This window comes from Antechinus flavipes, chromosome 1, assembly GCF_016432865.1.
Source record: "Antechinus flavipes isolate AdamAnt ecotype Samford, QLD, Australia chromosome 1, AdamAnt_v2, whole genome shotgun sequence".
In the NCBI taxonomy this organism is placed as follows: domain Eukaryota; kingdom Metazoa; phylum Chordata; class Mammalia; order Dasyuromorphia; family Dasyuridae; genus Antechinus; species Antechinus flavipes.
Genome location: NC_067398.1, coordinates 393135001 through 393154679, shown reverse-complemented (window position 1 = coordinate 393154679; position 19679 = coordinate 393135001). Strand labels below are relative to the sequence as shown.

At 32.0% G+C, this 19679-nt stretch overlaps 1 protein-coding gene across 2 annotated transcripts in view; it reads right to left on the bottom strand.

The window, feature by feature from the left end:
- The window catches only part of ADCY2 (adenylate cyclase 2), a 596450-nt gene that overhangs the window by 412879 nt on the left and 163892 nt on the right, over nt 1–19679 (bottom strand). For both annotated transcript variants that reach the window (XM_051969830.1, XM_051969831.1), the window contains exon 3: nt 6403–6564. In XM_051969830.1, coding sequence (XP_051825790.1) covers nt 6403–6564 — 162 coding nt within the window. The remainder of the gene's footprint in view (nt 1–6402; nt 6565–19679) is intronic.

The window sequence follows — 19679 nt, the reverse complement described above, 5'->3', positions numbered from 1 at the left end:
TTATAGCAACTTTTTGTGATATAAGCTGTTGAAATAAAATATAGAGGAAATTATTGGGGTGTGAACCAGTGCCAGAGATGAGATAATCATCTTTCCAATCACCTGAAAGTAAAAGATAACTTTCTGGGATGGGTGAAATGGGGACCAGAGATTCATCATTTATTAAATGTGGGCAATTTGCAAAGTTTACTCCCATTCATATGGTAAAGTAATGTAGAATTTCCATTCCTGTAGCAGTTTCTAGTGTCTCACACTGCCATCTTTGGTAATCTTGACATGTGCTAAACACTATTTCCAGCTAAGTATATATTAATAAACATCCAGATATATTTTAGAAAAAAGAAAAACTGATCCTGAAAAAAGAAACTCATTTCAATAATATAATATTAGAGAAATGCTTATTTAACATCTAGAAAATTAACTGGTGAGCCTTTAAAGTCATCATGCTTTCTCGAAGGACAACTCCTGCCAAACTAACTTAATTTTATTTTTGGACAGGATTTTAAGATTTTAGACCAGAGGATTGTGAAAGTTGACCTAGATTTTCGCAAAGCATTGGATTAAGTGTTTCAAACTATACTTATAAAAATTGGACAGAAGGGACTCAGCAATAATACAATTAATTGAATTTGGAATTGCTTGGTCAGAATCAGATTGTCATGGTTAATAGTTAAACGTCAACTTGAAAGATAGTGGTTAGCATAGTGTAACAAGGAAATATGCTTGTTGATAAATTGTTTTTCAACCATGTCTCACTCTTTGTGATTGCATTTGGAGTTTAGGTGGTAAAAATACTGGAGTAGTTTTTTTCATTTCATTCTCTAGCTCACTTTGTAAATATGTAATGGAGGCAAAAAGAATTAAGTGACTTGTCCAAGGTGATATAGCCAATAAGTAACTTAGGGCTAAAAGAAACATTAAAGACTGAAAAGTTCAATCACATCATTTTAGAAAGAAGGAAACTGAGGCATAAAAGTGTTAAATAATTTGTTTAGACTTACACAGCTTGTAAGTATTTAAGTCAAGATTTAATTCAGTCTTTCCCAATTTTGGGTCTGGTGCTTTATTCAAGACACTTTTTAGATGGAATACTCAATAAAATTTAGAGAGATAGCTAACATACTGGATGGCAAAGATAGGTTTCAAAAAATCTTAAAAGATGTAGGGTTGGATTAAAAAAAAGGAAATTTTAGAGGGGAAAAAAGCAAAGTCTTTTGCTTGAATTGGAAAAAAAATCAGTATCACAAATACAAGGTGGTAGGGGCATGATTAAATAACAATTTACCTGAAAAAGAACTGTTTTAGTTTAATAATAAATAATTATTAGTTATAGGAGTTGAAAAAGCTACTACAGTTTTATACTGTGTTAAGAGTAGAACAGCATATAGGAATAAATGTGTGATATCACCACTGTAGTTTTCCCCTGCCAAACTATATATGAATCATTGTGTTTATTTCTGGATACTGCAGTATGGCAAAGACATCAGAAGACTAGACAGTATCCAGAGAAGGCCAATTTAGATGGTGACGGGCCTTGAGTCCATGTCATAAGGATCAACTGGAGTAAATAGTGAAGTTTTGCCTGAGGAAGAGAAGATTCAGGGGAAATGTAATACAATTATTTTCAAATACTTGAAAGAATACCTTATGGAAAAAGGACTAGTATTTTGGTTCTGACAAGTTTCTTCTCAATTATCATTTTTAATCAGTGCTACATTTCTGTCTTTACAATCAGTTGTCAAGGGCTCACAATATAAATTATTTTTCTATTTTCTATTTATATTTTGAATTTCTTCCTTAATTCTACTAAGGTACATATATTCCTTCTGAATATCCTTGTTTTTTCAGTTCAAAGTCGTTTGAAATTTTTCATTACCAGTTTACTAAGAATTTGTTATTTCCCCATTTTTCCTTCTGCTTATCAAATGAAACTGCATTCTCTAAAAGTTATCAGGAATTTCCTAATTGGATAATCTAAAGACCTTTTCTTAGTCCCTATTCTTCTTGATATTTCTATAGAATTTGGTAAACCTCCCCTCCTGGATACTCTGTTCTTTGGGCTTCTGTGACACAGCTCACTCTTGGTTCTCTCCCTAACATCTCTATATAGATGTCACTAATATGTATGTAATATGTATATGCACATATACAATTATACACACTATATATACCCACATGCATATAGAGCTATATCTACATATATACATATACACATATTATAGTATATATAATAAAAATAAACATATACAGAGAAAGAGAACAAGTACCATATTCTTCTTTTTTTCTCTTATGATCTCCTCTAAATCTCTAGTCTCATTCTCTTCCCTGAATATTATAATTAACCATCTGTATTTGTCATGTGAAAGTTATGATTGTTTAATGGTGATATTTCACTCCCATGCCAATAAATCACAGAATGCCAAGTCACTTCAAATTAATCAATCAAACACACAAAGTAGGTATAAGTGGCTACATAATCACTTTCTTTCTTTGTATTTAATTATTTTTAATCTTATTGAATGCTTTTTGAATCATGTTGGGGGAGAAAAATCAGAACAAAAGGGAAAAATCATGGGAGAGAAAAAATAACAGGAAAAAAAAAGAAATGAACATAGCATGTGATGATTTACATTTACTCTCCATAGTTCTTTTTCAGGATGCAGATGGTATTTTCCATCCAGTCTTTTGGGATTGTGTTGGAGTGGGTACATAATCATTTTAAGAATATTGTTATATTATTATACTAGGATTTGTGAGTTACCTCTACAATATATGACCAATACATATAACTTTGTACTTTTTTGTTTTTATGTTTGTGCCTTCTCTTCTCATAGAACCAATGTACAACAGATTTCTGGGAAAACCTTTTAAAACTATACTTATTATTTATATTTTAGGTTTCCTTAAAAAGCTAATTAATATTTATTGAATGATAATGAGAAGCGGGGGGCAGGGAAATTATACGACCTCTTAAGATCATTCCCTAGAATACCAGCAGTAATAATCAACTGTCCACTAGGGACCTGTCCTTTGTTAGAGGAAGTTTGGGAAGTAGTCTTGGAAGTGCTGTATTGGGGGTAGGAGAAGGGTAACTAAACAGCACAATGAATCTGGAGTCAGAAAGATTCATATCTCTAAGTCCAAATCTGGCTTCAGACATAATAGCTATGTGACTCTGGGCAAATTACTTAACCCTGTTTACCTCAGTTTCCTCCTCTGTAAAATGAGCTGGAGAAACAAATGGCAAACTATCTCAGTAACTGCCAAGAAAACCCCAAATGAAGTTCACATGACTGAAACAACTGAACAGCAACAGGGATTGAGCTACCTAGGGTAATTTGAAGTCCTTTTGCCTTTGGATACTTAAGTTTGCAGAGATTCACTAGATAGAAATGAATTTTTTTTCTTTTTTTACTTTAGACTATACTTGGACAATCTATTTCAGTGTTTTCTCATCAAGTAGATTGATTCCTTTAAGATAACTTTTGTTTGTTTTAATGTTTAGTACCAATATATTGTTTTATTATTACTCTACCGTTACCTTACGGACTTGTTTTAAGGATCAAATGAAATATTTATAAAGTGCTTAGTATAGTACCTAGAAAATAGTAACTATTACAGAAATGTTAGTTTGTTATTACTATTGTTGTTGTTGTTACTACCACCTACATGTTCAAGGTTACCCAACTATATTTATTTGCATAAAATTCATAAATGTCCATTTTATCCCTTTTTGGCTTTAAACTGAATTATTTGTAATATTGTTATAGAATCTAAATAGCTCGTCTGTCATTTTATGGACTTCTAATTTTTAAGATAAGTTTTACTGGCTGGCTTTATAAACCCTGAACCATCAACCCTAATTAAGTTTGGGAGATATACAACTTTGGTGCATTTTTAAGTATACTTTCACTTTTTTAATCTGCTTGTCCTGGGGTGAATTAGGAACTCTATTTGGATTGTGGTGTTTACTGGTAGTGGTCCTTTGAGGAAATATCAGATCCATAATGCATTATGGTATAGTGACCCAAAAGAAATCTTTCTCTGGACCTCAAATGAGGTACCCTTATGTATAAAAAAGATAACTGGGTGATATTTTGATGTGTTCTATGTTTTAAGATGTTTTCTCCAGCACTGCCCTGTAGCAAAAGGGTATAATGGAGTAATTTTCATCTAGGGTAATTCCCTTCCCCCCATTTAAAGGGTAAAAAGTGAATTCTCTCTGACATTCCATTTTTTCGTTAATATCAGATTGTTTTGATGATTACCACTATGTAATAATGTTTGAGATCTGGCATGGCTAGGCTACCTTTTCTTACCACACCCCCATTTTTGATTCCCTTGATACTCTTCTTTCTTTTTTTCTAATACTCTGCTCCTACTCATCTTTGGTTATCTTTGTCTAGATCTATAAAATAAATTTTGATAATTGATTACATGATACCAAGTAAGTAAATTAATTTTGATAGAATAGTTTTTATTATTTTGATTCAGCTCATCCATGAGTAACTGATATTTTTCCAATTGATTGAATCTGACTTATTTGTGTGAAATCTATAGTTTTATAATTTTGATCATATAGTTCCCATGTTTGTTTTAGTAGGTAAACTCCCAAGTATTTTAAATGGAATCTTTCTATTTCTTACTGCTGGGACCTTACTGGTAATAGAGAAATGTTGATGATTTATGTGAGTTTATATTCTTTAACTTTGCTAAAGCTGTTAATTATCTCAACTAGTTTTTTTTTATTATTTTATTTTATTTAGTAAATTCTCTAGGATTCACCAAACATACTTTATGTGCATCTTTTTTTTTTTTAATTTTGCTCCTTTCTGGGGAAAACCTTAGACTACAATCTGTTAACAGTTCTATAATTAGTGATTCTATAAGAAGTAACTTTCCTTGGGAATCCAAAGTGCAGAGGAATGAAGTATGAGAGAACTGAATTTTCCTATTGAGTACTAAAAAAAACTATGGAGCAATAAACCCAGTATAAAATCACATTACATGTCTGAGTATAGAGATAAGAAGAAAAAGTACTCTAAGGCACTGCAAGTCCCAACAGTAGTTACCTGCTTGCTTCTAGTCAATATGCTAAAAACTTGAGAGGTAAAAGAGTTTCAAAGGCTGCTGGGGTTCAAATGAGGATTTCTTCTCTTTTGCATCAGATAGAGAACATTGTTTATATTTTTTTAGGATTATAGGAACAGATCTTGGGGGGGACCAAAAAGGCCATTTAATACATCAAATTTCATTTTTTGCAAATTTTCTCCACAAACTTCCCATCAAGGTATCATCTAGACTTTGCATGAACATCCCCAATAATGAAGAACTTGTAAATTTCAAGGCTTTCCATTCAAGGAAAGCTTTAATCCTTATTCAGATTTCATACCAAACCAAAGTTTACCATCACATAATTTCCAAGAATTTCCAGTTCTATTGTTTAACTTCTATAGATCTAATGTTACATAATCAACACCATATTCACTTGCATGGGAAACCTTCAAGACATAAACATTAGGTAGTTAATATATGATTGCAGTGATCAACGATCAGATTTTATTTTCTCATTATAGCTTTTTTTAATAGTTACCATGATTTTCACAGATGCTTACATCATACTTTGTGCTGATGTTTTTGTCATTCAACAGTATTACAGAAAAAGGAAATGCCATTTTAGTAAGGAAAAAGACACTGTTAGGAACAATTCTAAATCACTTATAGTCTCTATTGTTTATGCAAATATTTGTGAGAAAGCTATTTATTTTCCAACTGAAACAGTATTTTCCTTCCAAGTGATTTTTTAAAATGATGTTTCGTTCAGCAACATTTTATGTAACTGTAATTCTGAAACTGTTCAAAGTATTGTCTCATGAAATATAGTGATTAGTAATGCTTTTAGTATGTGCATGCATAAGCATGTGTGTGTGTGTGTGTATGTGTGTGTGTGTGTGTGTATTGGAAGGTAAGTTTCCTACAAGTATGTGCATTGTGCATATTGGTGTATGGATCTACTTATAAGCAATATTTCATCCTAAAATTAGTAGAGTTAAAATATAATTTAGATAAAATAACCTTTTTTTTTTAAACTATGGGATTATGCTGTAATTTAGAAGTCAGGAAAAAAGGTTTCTGTATTTAGGTTTCATGCTAGTTTTAATGTATATTGCTATTTACTAAAATGGCTGTTGATTCTACTGGTGGGTTGTGGATTTATATATCTATTAGCTCTTAAACTCAAACTGAAAGCCAAAAAATGTGGAGGTGTAAGCTATAGAAATTTAATAGAAGAATGAAAATAAAAATTGAATCATATATGCAAATGAAAGTCGTAATACATTTCCTATTATTTTCATCAGGAGAGTCAATGCATAATCATGTTTCATTTTATCATGTACTCACCTGCCAAACCAAGTGATCCTTCATTCCTGGAAGAGTAGAGAGACAGACGCTTAGCACTATGGTGTGGGATGAAGAGGTCAATACGCTGGCAATTATGGCATCTCTCATGTTGAAGGGCAGCATAGTGTATACCACAAAGATAATGAATAAAAAAAATGATACCTATAAGGAGGAAAAAAAGAATAGTAAAGTTTATATTGAAATCGGATCTTAGAATTTTTTTTCATAATTTTCCACATGAGGCTACTTAAGGCAATATGAAATGTTGTGCCCAATCAAAATCCAGAATTTTCTCCAAATAAATGCACAAAATGAAATTATTTTAAATGAACATTAATAATGGTCTCCATTATCTTGGAATAAAACAATAGTTTTGAAGCTCTTATGTTTCAAAATCATTGTAATCGGTTAAATTTAGTTTTTTCCAAAAACTTTACAAATCAATTATCACATAGCCAACAGAGAAAATAAATATGAAAGAAAAAAATAAGAAAATTACAACTTGTATTTGAAATTTGACAGTTCTTTTTCAAACAAAATGTTCACAATTTTACCTATCTATTTAATTGATGTTGAATAGGAATGGATGAACTTTGAACCATCCATACAACTGTATTTTTAAATACCTAAAAACAGTGGTAATCAATCCTTATTTGCAATGGAAAAGACATAGCTTAAATTATTCAAATCTTGACATTTCCTAAAGGCAGCACTATTCCCTTGATTACCATGTAATCAGGGTATTCATAAATAGTTTCATCTAATTAACTGACTGCTCACAATTTATTTGAATTCTTTTCCATGTAATACATATTAGCATGATCACTAATCTAGATTTAAGTGTATGAATTGGAAAGATCGAAATCTTGCTATTACAGAAATCTTTTGCATATTTCAGTGTAAATTTTAAACCCTAAATCCTAGATAGATTGAGATGAGTCTCATAATAAATTACGATTTATTATATAAATATATACAATATATATACAATAAATATAGACAATATAAAATAAATTACTCAAGAACGAAAAACAATATTTTTCATTTACCAGTTATCAAAATATCATATTGTTAGTTATCAAAGCTATCATATTGACTTGAGAGGAATATGCTTATGTCATATAATAAAGGAAAAACTTTACAGTAAATAGAATCTAGTCCTTGTCTTGCTATTTGCTGGCTTGATTTCTTAACAGCAGCAGAATAACCATGTGACTTTCTTAGGATAACGATAACTGTTTGAGCTTTAATTCTTCTAATTTTCACCTTTGTAATTCAACAGAATACAACTACTCTTATTAAAGAGTATACAAGATATTGCCATGCTCAAAGCTATGACTTTGTCTATGCATTAGATATATCTTGTTTCATGTGGGATCATTCAACTGCTCAATAATTCTTTTAATTTTTTCTTCTTCTGTGTCCTAACAGGTTTTTCTGAGTTTTAAATCTTTTAAAATGAACATTTTTTAAAGATTAAAATCTTTTAAATAATGGCACAGAAAAAAAGAGGGAAGAAGCCAGTGTAAAGACAGGATGGAATTTCATATAAGGACAAGCTTTTGTATGTGAATATAGAGGCAAAAGGAAGCCATTGGTGAGCTCTCTATTCTTAATTTATTACTAAATCCTCCTTCATGTCTTTGTTTCAATAGACAATTCATTGTGTTCTAATATAGAAAATGTAGCCCATTGCTTCCCCCTCTATATGGTACACTTTGACCTAACGTTTTTATGTTTTCATGATTTTGCTCACTTTGGTTCCCTATTGGGGTGAGTTGACGATGGCAATATATAGACTGATAAGCGAGAAGGGGTGAGGTGTATCGGGTTTATTGATTATAGAACAGGCTCCTCTAGAAGGGTCTAGGGCACGGCCATGTCCTTTGAGTTTTAAGCAGTGGCTTGTAGGTATCTGGCGAGTAATTTTGTTATTTAATTACCTCGGTTTACGACTAAGCATAGTGGAGTCTCTAATCCCAGTTTGTACCTTAGCTTTAGTGTCTTCAGCAGGGGGTAAAATCACATAAATTGTGTATTTTAATGTCAACTAGGGAGTATTACAGCACAATTGAGCTTTAACTTTATTTAGTGAGTTGAGTGCTTAAACTAAAATGCTTTACTCCGTTCTTCTGTTAATTTGGGTTAATCGTATGACCGCGGTGGCTGGCACGAGATTTACCAACCCTTTTTATTATGATTTAGTCAAACTTTTGTTTATAACTCAATGTTAGTAACTGCTGTTACCTGTGGGGGTGTGGTTAAACTAGGTGTCATGGGCTACTTTGGGAAGTGTGCCTGATACCCACTCCTTTAAATTCGATAGAAGCTAAAAGGGCATACTCACTGGGTTGCGGAAACTTGTATGTGTAGATCTAATAAAAATTAACAGTAAGGTCAGGCCCAAACCTTTGTGCTTGTGGGACTGATTAAAGCCATCTAAGCATTTTCAGTGCTTTGCTTTGGGTTAAGCCACACAAAAATAAATAAAAAATTGATAAAATTCGAGTTTGTATACTATGTCAGTATTAAATGTTTTGCTTTTTTTTTTTTTTTTTTCAAAACATAAAATAAATGAACCAAGGTTTTGGTTTGAAAGATAATATTTCTATCTAGTTTATAAAAGCTTATAAGATACATAAGAATTTTCCATAATATCCTATAATATTCAGGGCACTGTTATAGTCAGACCTATACTTTTGGCACATTACTTTTGCAGCTATAAGCCCAAAGGATTGATGAAGAATAAGATTAAAGACAGAGAAAGACTAATTAGGAGGTAACTACAGTGAGATATAATAAAGAATCAAACTAGGATCAAATTTGTGAGTATGTTAAAATATGGGATGAATGTGACAGATTTTCTGCTTAAAGTATTAAAAAAATACAACCAATTATATACATATGGTAAGGGAGAATGACAAGGTGAGGATGAGTTCAAAGTTGCAAATGTTAAGGATGAAACCCTTAAAAGAAATATATTATTCCTCTTTATGAAAAGAAAGATAAAGAGGCCTACTTGGGATATATTAAATAAATTTTAATTATTATTTTTAAACTTTCTTTTCTTTTTAAATTTTGAATTCTAAATTCTCTCTCTCCTGCCCACCATCCTAATAACCATTGAGAAAGCAAGTAAAATGATAGAAAATGGACATTTAAAATCATGCAAAACATTTTCATATTATTATAAAAAATTAAAGAAAGCAAGAAAATTATACTTCAATGTACACACAGAGTTCATCAGTTCTGATTCTAGAGTTGGAAAGAATTTTTTCAATATAAGCCCTTTGCAATTGTCCTGGATCATTGTATTGATTGAAGTAGCTAAACACATAGGTGATCATCATTACAACATTGCTGTTACTGTCTCAATTATCTGGTTATTTTCACATTATTTTATATCATTTCACAGAGGTTTTGCCATGTTTATTCTGAAACCACATCCTTATAATTTCTCATTGTGCAGTAATACTTCATCACAATCATAAATTATAACTTGTTCAGCCATTTTACAATTAATAATCATCCCTTCACTTGGCAATTTGTTACCACCACAAAAAGAGCAGAAATAAATATTTTTGTACAATAGATTCCATGCTTTTCTTTTTTAACTTCTTTGGTATTCAGGCCTAATAATGGTATTGCTGGATCAAAGGGTATGCACATTTTTATAGCACTTTGGGTATAGTTCCAAATTGTTCTTTAGAATGATTGGATCAATTCAGAACTTCACCAACAGTTTATTACTCTGCTTAATTTCCCACATCCCTTCCAGCATTTGTCATTTATGAATAAGTGTGATAATTTACCGTAGAGTTATTTTATCTTTTTCTTTTCAAAAAACAAGATTTAGAGCGATTGTAACTTCCTCTGTTTTCTTCTGAAGAAATTCATATGTTTTTACTACTTATCAATTGTGACTCTTAATTTTTTTTATAAATTAGACAATTTCCTTACATATCTGACAAATGAGGCTTTCATTAGAGAAACTAAAATCTTTTGATTTTAGCAAAATGTATTTTAACTGATTATCTCTTTATTTAGCCTAATTAAGGACTGTTTTTACTTTTGCTTTGTCTGAGATTTTGATTGCTCTTATCCTATTTTTGCTTTGTTTTGTTGTTTTGTTTTGTTTTGTCTTTTTTTTTTTAGTTGGAGCATAATTGATTCTGAAGTTGGTCCAACTCTTCAAGTATCCTTTTGGAGATTTCTTGGCAATAATACTAGTGTAGCTTATTATTTTCTTCTCCAAGTCATTTAAAAAATTTTTAATAGCTTTTGATTTACAAGTTATATGCATGGGTAATTTTATAGCATTGACAATTGCCAACCTTTTGTTCCATTTTTCCCCTCCTTCCCCCCACCCCTTCCCCTAGATGGCAAGATGACCGATACATGTTAAATGTATTAAAGTATAAATTGAGTACAAAATAAATATACATGTCCAAACCATTATTTTGCTGTACAAAAAAAAAATTGGACTCTGGAATAGTGTACAATTAGCCTGAGAAGGAAATCCAAAATGCAGACAGGCAAAAATATAGGGATTGGGAAGTCAATGTAATAGTTCTTAGTCATCTCCCAGAGTTCTTTCGTTGGGCAAAGCTGGTTCAGTTCATTACTGCTCCATCAGTCCAAAATGAACTGATTTGGTTCATCTCATTGCTGAAGATGGCCAGGTCCCTCAGAATTGATCATCATATAGTGTTGTTGTTGAAGTATATAATGATCTCTTGGTCCTGCTCATTTCACTCAGCATCAGTTTGTGTAAGTCTCTGCAGGCCTTACACATCATCTTGTTGGTCATTTCTTACCGAACAATAATATTCCATAATATTCATATGCCACAATTCATTCAGTCATTCTCCAATTGATGGGCATCTACTCAGTTTCCAGTTTCTGGCCACTACAAAGAGGTCTGCAATTCTTGCACATACAGGTCCCTTTCCCTTCTTTAGTATCTCTTTGGGATATAAGCCCAGTATTAACACTGTTGGATCAAAGGGTATGCACAGTTTGATAACTTTTTGAGCATAGTTCCACATTGCTCTCCAGAATGGTTGGATGTATTCACAATTCCACCAACAATCTATTAGTGTCCCTGTTTTCCCACATCCCCTCCAACATTCCGCATTATCTTTCCCTGTCATTCTAGCCAGTCTGATAGGTGTGAAGTGGTATCTCAGAATTGTCTTAATTTGCATTTCTCTGATTAATAATCCAAGTCATTTTTTAATAGGAAAGTAAAGCAAACAGGGTTGAGGGACTTGCTCAGGTAGTACATGTCCAAGATTGGTTTTGAATTCAGATATTCCTGACTCTAGGTTCTCATCTTCTTCATTCTATCAATTTCATCACAGTTTTGATTACTAACTATATATTTCCTTCCAGTTTATTTTCTTCTGTTTATCTTCTTTTCTCATTTTATCCTAGCTCTCCTCAAAAGTCTCTCTGTTTCTGACCATGGCTCTCTTAATCTAGTCTTTCATTTTTCATTTGCTGCCTCACTTTTTTTTTTCTCTTTCCTCTCATATTTCCCAATTGGGTAACATGGATTTCTCTACATATCTGACTGTTAATCTTCTTCTCTCTCTAAACTAAATCTTGTGAAAGTGATACCATACCTATCCTCATTTTTCCCTCCAATACAAGAACTCTTCCATGTATGTCTCTTTTATATAAAATTTTTTCCCTTTATATCTCTCACTTACTCTTTCTCCCAGTGCACCCTTTTTTCTTACCCCCCCCTTTTCTACATCATTAAAAAAAATCACTCTAATACTCTCTGTGTATTTTTTTCCATTGATCTTGTTCACTTTTTTTTTTCCATTTGGTCAATTCTATTTTTTAAGGAGATGTCTTAAAATGATAAAATTCTTAGAAGTTATTTTTCATCTTACCATATAAGAATGTAAACATTTAAACTTTTGAAAAGTATCTTATGATTATTCTTTCATGATTATTCCTTTTGTCTTCTCTTAATCGTGTATTTGACAGCCAAATTTTCTATTCCCCTCTGATCACTTCATCAGGAATTATAGAGGGCTGAAACTCTTGAGTCATTGCACTGAGGTCAGTTTAAGCACCTAGGGTTAAATACCAATTGGACAATTCTATGGGCATGTGCTTGGAGAATGGCCCTTCCCACTATCCTGTACTGGCTCAATAATTGCTATACACAGAGAATTGTAGGAGGGATTAGGAGTTGGAGTAAGACTAGCCAGGGTTACTCTCTGGGCAGGAGACAAAGAAGGAAGGTTGCAGAGATTCTGCCTCCATCCAATTCAATCCTAAAGACCAAGAATAAAGGCTAAGGACTTCTGCTTATCCTGACTCCAGCTGATTCTAGGGTGCTAATGCAGTCATCGCAAGGAATACTTGAAAATCCTTTATTTCATTAAAGATTGATTATTTTACCCTTCAATCTTATACTTAGTTTTGCTGGGTAAATTATTCTTAGTTGTGATTTTATTTCCTTTGAATTTCAAAATAGTTTGTTCCAAGTTCTCCATTCCTTTTAGTGTGGAAGATGCTAAAACCTGGGTAGTCCTGACTTTGGTTCCTTAATATTTGAATTGTTTCTTTCTAGTTTTTTGTATTTTTTTTCTCTTTGACTAGGAAGCTCTTGAATTTGGTTAGGCTATTCTTGAAAATTTCCCTTTGGGATCTTTTTTCAGAAGATAATTGGTCAATTCTTTCAATTCTTATTTTATCCTTTATATCTGAGATATTGGTTAATTATTGACAATTTCTTGAAATATGATGTCTAGGCTTTTTTGGCATGTCTTTTTGAAAGCTTAATGATTCTTACATCTTCTGTCCTCAATCTATTTCCTAGGTCAGTTGTTTATCTGATGAGAAGTTTTACATTTTCTGTTTCTTTTCACTTCTTGTTATTGTTCCTTGATATATTATGGAGGCATTAGTTTCCAGATACACAGTAGTAATTTTGAAGAATTCTTACTTCAGTGAATTTTTTGTGCTTCTTTTTACCATTAGACCAATTCTGGTTTTAAGGTATTTTTTCTTCAGTATTTTTTGTTCCTCTTTTATCAAGCTATTAATTTTCATTCTCATTTCATAATTTTCTTTCATTATTTTCATTTCTTTGCCACTTTTCCCTCTACCACTATTATTTCTTTCTTTAACTCTTCTAGAAATTGTTGTTGGCTGCTCCTATGGTAATCACTCTGCTGAAACTAAGGCTGCTCCAGAGACCTCCAGAAAACCAATTAGAACACTAGTCTTGGAGCCAATTAGTAGTTTTCTTTGAGGTTTTTCTTACATATGTTTCCATATTGCTGAATTCTTGCTCTTCCCCGACACCAAAGTAGCTTCTTATGATTAGTTTTTTGTGGTAATATGCCCATTTTTTCAGTCCATTTCTTAATGTTAACTTTATGTTAGAGTAATGCTCTATTCACTTGAAGATGGGAAGTACTGTTCTATGTTTTAATTTTTTTTTTCTGCTGCTGTTTTCAGTGGTAGTTCTAAAGTTGTAGATTTTGGTGCTTTCAAGGTAGTGTGATTTGGAGAAAGGAGTTGTCACTGTTCCCCTGGTGTACACTCTGGTGTTTATTTAGGAAGGATCCATGCTTCTTGAAGCTTTAAGTCAAGTCATAGTGCTCCTTTTGGCTCTAGAACTGTAATTTTCTCCTGAAGTCACAAGCATTAGTGCTTCTCTATGCTCAGGAATTGCAACCTTGAACTGTATATAGGCAATAGATTGGCTAATCAGTATCAGTTGTACCCAGTTCCATCAAAGGCCCCCTGTAATCTTTCTGACTGGTTGTCTGGCCCTTTTCTTATACCCAATTGGAAAGTTTCAAAAGGTGCTACTCCTGCTGCCATGCTCATAGCTGCTTTCAAGGTCCATTTCTAGTGCTGCTTCAAGCCAGCTCCCATGACATTGTGACTGCAGAGGTTATAGCACTTCAGATTCATCCAAAAGTATGGTATAGATCCAACACACCAATGTAGCATTTTAATGTCTCCATATTCATTCATTTTCTTATTTGACAATTATTTATTGTACACTTAAGTGGGAAACAAGGGACTGAGGGCAAAATAAAGGTTAGATCAGAAATATTTCTATCCACTTGGGATTTGTGATGTAAAGGGAATGTGCTACAATTTTTAAAGCAAATTTTAAAATGTGTTACATTTACCTGTTAATACCATAAAAACTTCTGCAAAGAAAAAAAATTAATTGAGCTTAGCATTTGTCAAGAATACTACCTTTAATAATAAAGTATCAAATGGTGATATCACACATCTGAGTTCCACTTTAGAAGCTGATTCCCTTCCTGTTCAACTGAATTGTTTTTACTGGAGTCTGGTAATATTTTATAATAGATCATATGTTTTATTTTATTTTTTCATTAGAAATTTCAATGTAGATCTCAGACTGCATGTAGTGCTTCTTGCTTTGAATACCTACATTTCTAGTCATGACTATAGAGGTAAAATACAAATATTATAGGATCAATGCATTGGAAAGAAGAAAAATATAGCACAATCAGGATTCAAGATAGGGAAAGTCCCCTTTGAAGGATCATCACCTTCCCTTATTAACAGGGATTGGGGAATCATGAAAGCTGAAAATGAAAAAAAATCACATTTAATTGATTTTTTAAAATGGGTATGATTTCAATGTCTACTGACCAGGATATTCACTAGATTGGTTAATAGTACAGATCACTTTCCTAAGAATTGTGGGAGAAAATATTTTTGCAAGGCACAATCTTTGCCTTCATGGAACTTATACTGGGAAAATACACACACAAGCACACACGTATCATGAATTCATGAATATCCATTAACATATAAACTATATGAAAAATAAAGTGGTTAGATGTCCTAGGGGGAAGATAGCTAATAAAAGGAGGAATATAATAGACTTAATGAGAGCTTTTGATATAAACTTTAAAATTTGGGTAACTTTATAATAGATTATTTAAATGGATAGAAAAGAGTACAATGAATTGTGGGGCAAATGAAAGAAATACAGTGATGTCAGGTTTTAGAGGTTCTTGAGAACACAAAATATATTTGTTAGGCAAAAGATACCTAATGAAATTTTCTGGGAAGAGGGAAAATGTACCTTCTCTTATTAGAAAATCCAAGATAATACAGCAAGAGAACAAAAGCTCTGCACTCCTACTGCTTTTTTTTTTTTTAACATTATGTCATACAATGGTTATTGATATATTGGCTTTTCTTATAAAGCAACAAAGCAGCTTTCAGCCTTCTCAGAAATTTGAATGTTACCAACAATCACAACTTAATGATAAAAAGTACTGATAATACTAATTGTTGTCCTTGTTTCAATTCTCTCCCTGGTATCTCCTAGGTTTGTGAACCTGAACAAGTCATTTACATTCTCTAGGCTTCAGTTTCACCATTTCTAAAATGGGAGAGCTAGGCTCAATGATGTCTAAGTTTCTTTTCAGCTCTAAATCTATTACTTTACTATTTTTTAAATCTAAGCTTTATACAGTCTCTAAAGGATTCATATTTAAGAAGCCTACCCCATGAAACTTCCTTGCTCAGTAAACTCCAGAGAATCTCAGTTGCTATGAGGATGAAGTGTAAACTACTTTGTTACATATTAAAATCCTTCACAACTGGGTCCCAATCTACTCTTCTAAATTTATTACATATTATTTGCCTTTCATGTTACTTTATCCAGTCAAGTTGTCTGGATTGGTCTACTTATCTACATGGCCTTCTAACACTCATTTTTATTCCTTTGTACATGGCTCCATACCTAGAAGCCATTTCCTCACTAACTGGAAATCCTTACTTTTCTTAAAGACTATACTCATTTATTTCATACTACAAATGTGTTTATTACCTCCCCCCCCCCGTTAATGTTCCATGCTAAAATAAAATGGGATTTCCCTTTATGTGTGTATACATGTATATATATGTCTGTACACACACACACTCCTATATTTCTGCATGACATTTTCACTGATACCATCTAAGTTTCTTGAAGATAGCACTATTTGATTTTTGCTTTTGTATCTCAATGACTTAGCACAATACCTGACATATAGTATGTGCTTTAAAATTTCTGGTTAATTTGATTAATTAAGAAAACAAATCTCTTAATAAATTGTTGTTGCTTAATTGTTTTTCAATGATATCTGACTTTTCATGACTTCATTTGGAGTTTTCTTGATAAAGAACACTGGAGTTGTTTGCCATTTCCTTCTTCACTTCATTTTTACATAGGATGAAACTGACGTAACGAGTCACACAGCTAATGAGTTTCTGAGACCAGATTTGAACTCAGAAATATGAATCTTCCTAACTGTAGGCCTTGTATTTCAATCACTACATCATTTAGTTGCCTCTTAATAAATTAAATAAGTAATATGTATATTTAAGCTTGACAAGCTATAATGTATAGGCTGTTGAGTCCCCATAACAACTAGACTAAACTTGAAGCAATTATTATAGATTCAAAGTCTGCCTGAGCCTGGGTATCTTAAGCAAATAAGGTCTTTATTAGCAATCTAAAGTCTAGTATATTCCAAATTTCTTCATACTCAAGAAGACTGCATAAATACTGGTTAGAAAAAATGCCCCTTTTCTTTTCATTTTATTTCTATTATTATAGCTAACAAAAGCAAATAGTCCCATGTAGTCAAATATTATTAAAGTCCCCCTTTCCCATAACTTATTTATAAAGAACTTTCTAATAAATCAGAAGCATTAATCTCCATTTATATATGAGTAAATGAAGGTAGAAGAGATTAATTATATCAATGAAAGAAAGCAATTGAGAATTTTAAGTTCAGTGATTTTAACTTAACAGTGACTTTCAAATCTATTCTCAATGATATTTAATTAAATTAAACATTCATTAAGTAACTACTATGTGCCAGGTACTATGCTAATGTTTGGAATATAAAAAGGAAAATGTAAACAATTCCTGTCCTCAAGAAGCCTGAAATCAAATGGAGTAATATTTTGTTAATTATATAAAAGGGTGAGAATGCTCTATCCTAATCAGGTACCATTCCCTTATTACACCAAATGAACTAGAAATTCAAAAGCAAGAAATTTCATAGAGCTCATTAAAACAAAAATCACTTCCTCAGAAAATCTTTGAAAACATATTCCAGTTATTAAAAAAGGAAATCTTGGGGAAGTAATAATTTCTTCAGAAGAAACAAAAAATGTGTTAGAAAAATACATTCAAATTTTAAAGATTTCTTAAATGAACAATATCATTTACAGAGAGGAATGTGAGATGCCCAAACTGGATATGTTGTATAAATATATTACATATAATATGTAATATTATTATAATTATTATATTATATAATTATTATAGTTATAATCAAAACCGACTGACTGAATTTGAGAATGGATTTTCAGTTAAATGTAGCTAACCTCACCCATATGGTATTCTCAGTTCTTGAAAGTTTGAAACTTCTAATTGAAATTTAAAATTTTCAAATATTTCTGTTTTTCTCTTATGAAAAAATGGTAAGATCAATAAAAAATAGCCAACTAGCACTAAATTTGGAGATCCAAGAATTGGCTTTTATTTATTGGCTGCATAATTTACTAAACATGGAAAATCATTGAATTTTTCTAAGCTTCAGCTTTCTGATTGGTGAAATAAGTTTAAAAATTCATATTCATATAGTGTTTAAGGTTTATAAAGTTGCTTTCCTCACAATAACTTTATAAAGTTGTTAATTTCCATTGGAATATTGGCAATTTGTGTGCTTTTCGATAATTATGATTGTATTTCACCATTCAAGGCATTTATTAAAGACTTTTTGCCTCTGATGCCTATTATGCGTATGATTTGACAAGTCATTTCACTACATGAGCTTTATTTTTTCTATTCTGTGAAATGCAAGGATTGAACAGATCTATGATCAGAATTGATCATGATATAATCTTGTTGCTTTGTACAATGATCTCCTGGTTCTGCTCATTTTACTCAGATCAGATTTCAAATCAGAACCAAAAGGAAAGAAAATGAGTAAGGGAACAAAATGCAAACAAACAACATCAAAAAGAGTGAGGATGTTATATTGTAGTTCACATTCAGTTCCCACAGTCCTCTCTCTGGGTGTAGATGGTTCTCTTCATCACAATATCATTGAAACTGTCATCAGTCATCTTATTGCTGGAAAGAGTCACATTTGTCAGAATTGATCATTCTGTAATATTGATATTGCCATGTACAGTGATCTCCTGGTTCTGCTCATTTCACTTCACATCAGTTCATAGAGTCTCTCTAGATCTCTCTAAAATCCTCCTGCTGATTGTTTCTTATAGAACAATAATATCCCATAATATTCATATACCATAATTTATTCAGCCATTCTCCAATTGATGAGCATCCCCTCAGTTTCCAGTTTCTTGCCACTAAAAAGAGACCTGCCACAAATATTTTTGCAAATGTGGCTCCCTTTCCCTCCTTTAAGATCTCTTTGGGATACGAGCCCAGTAGAAAAACTTCTGGATCAAAGGATATGCATAGTTTGATAACCCTTTGGGTACAGTTCCAAATTGCTCTCCAGAATGATTGGCTCTGTTCACAATTCCACCAACAATGTTTTCCTATCATCTTAGCTAATCTGAGAGGTGTGTATTGGTACCTCAGAGATGTCTTAATTTGCATTTCTCTGATCAATAGTGATTTAGAGCATCTTTTCATATGACTAGAAATGGTTTCAATTTCTTCATCTGAAAATTATTACTTTTTGCAAATGGTATGATAGTATACTTAGAGAACCCCAGAGAATCAACTAAAAACTACTCAAAAACAATTCACAACTTTAGCAAAGTTGCAGTATACCAAACAAATCCACATAAATCATCAGCATTTTTATAAATTACCAACATATTCCAGCAGCAAAAAAAAAAAAAAAAAAACCAAAGGGAAATTCCATTTAAAATAATTGTCAATAATATAAAATATTTGTGAGTCTATCTGCCAAGGAAAAGTCAGGAACTATAGGAACACAATTACAAAATGCTTTCGACACAAATAAAATCAGATCTAATCAATTGGAAATATATCAAGTGCTAATGGCCCAAATAATATAATAAAAATGAAAATGCTACCTAAATCGATCCACTTATTTAATGCCATACCACTTACACTCCCAAGAAATTATTTTACACATCTATAAAAAATAATAACAAAGTTCATCTGGGAGAACAAAAGATCAAGTATTTCAAGGGAATTAATGAAAATAAAGTAAATGAAAATGGCCTAGATGTTCCAGACTTAAAAC